Consider the following 2,606-nt stretch of genomic DNA (forward strand, 5'->3'; position numbering starts at 1 on the left):
TACGTTACGGCCGAGAAGAATTAATTATACAAGTGTATGTTAGAGATCTTTTATCATTGGTTCTTCAAAAGCAGAATATGCCGAAAACATCTCTGAGAGATCTTTATGATTTATTGGAAACAAAGCTCCGTGCACTTGAGATATTAGGAGTAACAAGGGATAAATATGCGGCGATGCTTTTCCCACTTGTTGAGTCTGCTTTACCTGAGGAAACACTTCTAGCCTGGGAACGGTATAGATCTACAAATCGTAAATCACATGATGAGGAAAATCAAAATAGTAAAACTACTACAAAAACTGATCTAGATTCAATTCTTGAGTTTCTTCAAGATGAAGTACAAGCAGAGGAACGTATAATTTTAGCCTCACAAAACTTTGGATTTGATACCAAGCCTAATTTTAAATCATTCAAGGGGAAAAAGGCTGCAAATAATAAACACAAATATGGGGACACTCGTCAAATAGCTAGTGCAGTTGATCTTTTAACTTCGTCGAAAGGACAAAGACAGTGTATATTTTGCCACAATTTACATAATTCCACTGACTGTTTGAAGGTACGGAAAATGCCGATGAAGGACAGGGAGAATCTTGTTGAGAAATCAGGTTGTTGTTTCCTGTGCTTAAAACCGGGTCACCAAGTTCGTAAATTTTATTCAAAAGTAACTTGTTTAGGCTGTGGAAAAAGACATCACATTATACTCTGTCACAACGTAAACCAACGAACATCTTTCTCTACTGGAAAAGAAACGGCAGAAGTAGATAGTCTTCCGAATGGTGATCAAGCGCTTGCAAATGTATCCAAAAGTCCTAGTGTTATGCTATTAACCTTAACAGTTTTCATCAGAGGTGATAGGAGAAAACGGAAGGCAAGAGCCATCATAGACACTGCTTCGCAGCGCTCTTACGTTTTAAAAAATACTGCTAGAGAGATGAAATATAAAAGGGAAAGCTGGGAATATCTTCAACATTCTCTGTTTGGTGGAGAAAATACAGAAGTGTGCAAGCACGATGTGTTTACATTGTATTTGACAAGTTGTGGTGAATCTTATAACTGTCATTTCAAAGTACTGAGTCAACCTGTTATCCGTGAAAGTGTTCCACCGACAATTCCTGCATTTAAAGGAACTTAATGACTATGGTATTCATGAGAACGATGATTATGGCGGTCCTATCGAAATATTAATAGGAGCTGATGTAGCTGTAAAACTCATTACCGGTGGTTGCAAATCTTTATCTTGTGGCTTAACAGCAATGGAAACACGTTTAGGATGGACCATTATGGGACGAATACCCCAGATTTCTTCAAAAGAAAATGGAATCTCAGTTGCTAATTATATGCTTTCCACTACTAGAACAATAACAGAATTGTGAACTCTTGACTCCCTTGGAATTACTGACCCATCGGATAGGAAAACTAAAGAAGACTTGCATGAATCCGCCAGAGAGCATTTTCTTAAAACAGTTCAGGTTGACAAAGACAATCGTTTTGTGGTACATTTACCATGGCTGGAAGATCATCCTCCACTGCATGACAATTTTAATTTGGCTTTAAAGAGACTGGGCAATACTGTACGAAAGTTAAAAGAAGAAAATCTGTATGACGATTGTAATCAAATATTTGAAGAATGGGCAAGAGAGGGTATAATTGAGGAAGTTCCTAAGCACGAGATTCATTTGCTGGCTCATTATTTACCCCATAGACATGTCGTGAAAGAAAATAGCAAGACGAGAATCAGACCTGTGTTCGATGCTTCGGCGAAAGTGAAAGCCTCCCCCTTCTTAAATGATTGTCTGGAGAAAGGAATAAATCTTGTAGAATTGATTCCTACTCTATTAACGCGGTTTCGGATGAACAAATTTGGAGTCACAACAGGCATCCGTAAAGCTTTTTTACAAATTCGCCTTAAAGAAAATGATAAAGATTTTTTAAGATTTCTTTGGTATAACGAAAAGAATGAGCTGAAATACTTTAGACACTGCCTTGTCGTCTTCGGAATTTGTAGAAGTCCGTTCTTGCTTAATTCCGTAATCCAGTACAATCTAGAAATGATTTTGGAGGAAGCACAAATGGGTAACTCAAAATATCCTGCTGGTGTTGTAGAGAAGCTGAAAAATAGTTTATATGTGGACATTGACCTGGCTGGGTCACTATTTCTCAGAGATAATAAGAAGTCTTGGGCATGTCTCTTCACCTGCGCTGTCTATAGGGCTGTACACATCGAACTAGTGACTTCTTTATATACGCAATCATTTTTACTGGCTTTGCGCAGATTCATAGCCCGTAGGGGACGATGCAGCATTATCTATTGTGAAAATGGCTCTAATTTTGTGGATGCTCTAATCTGCTGAGTAAGCTGGATTGGAGCCTTATTGTAAGTGACACTGCTCTTCATCCTATTAAGTGGAAGTTTAACCCACCGACTGCCTCTTGGTGGGGTCGATGGGGGGAGCGACTGATCGGTATTCTTAAAAGATTATTAATCGATCTTCTTTAACATATGAACAGATGACGACGGTGTTATGTGATAGCAAAGCCGTAATCAATTCACGACCGATGACGTATGTCACGGATAATGATGCAGAGTTGGTTCCATTGACTCCGTCAA

General features: G+C 38.6%; 1 protein-coding gene across 1 annotated transcript; it reads left to right on the forward strand.

The window, feature by feature from the left end:
- Positions 1 to 1,129: 1,129 nt before the first annotated feature.
- Positions 1,130 to 2,349, forward strand: LOC129962334 (uncharacterized). The gene is made up of 2 exons (XM_056076080.1): positions 1,130 to 1,138; positions 1,468 to 2,349. Exons 1-2 carry the CDS (start codon positions 1,130 to 1,132, stop codon positions 2,347 to 2,349), a joined length of 891 nt encoding a protein of 296 aa, XP_055932055.1.
- The last annotated feature ends 257 nt before the right edge of the window (positions 2,350 to 2,606 follow it).

This window comes from Argiope bruennichi, chromosome 2 (assembly GCF_947563725.1).
Source record: "Argiope bruennichi chromosome 2, qqArgBrue1.1, whole genome shotgun sequence".
In the NCBI taxonomy this organism is placed as follows: domain Eukaryota; kingdom Metazoa; phylum Arthropoda; class Arachnida; order Araneae; family Araneidae; genus Argiope; species Argiope bruennichi.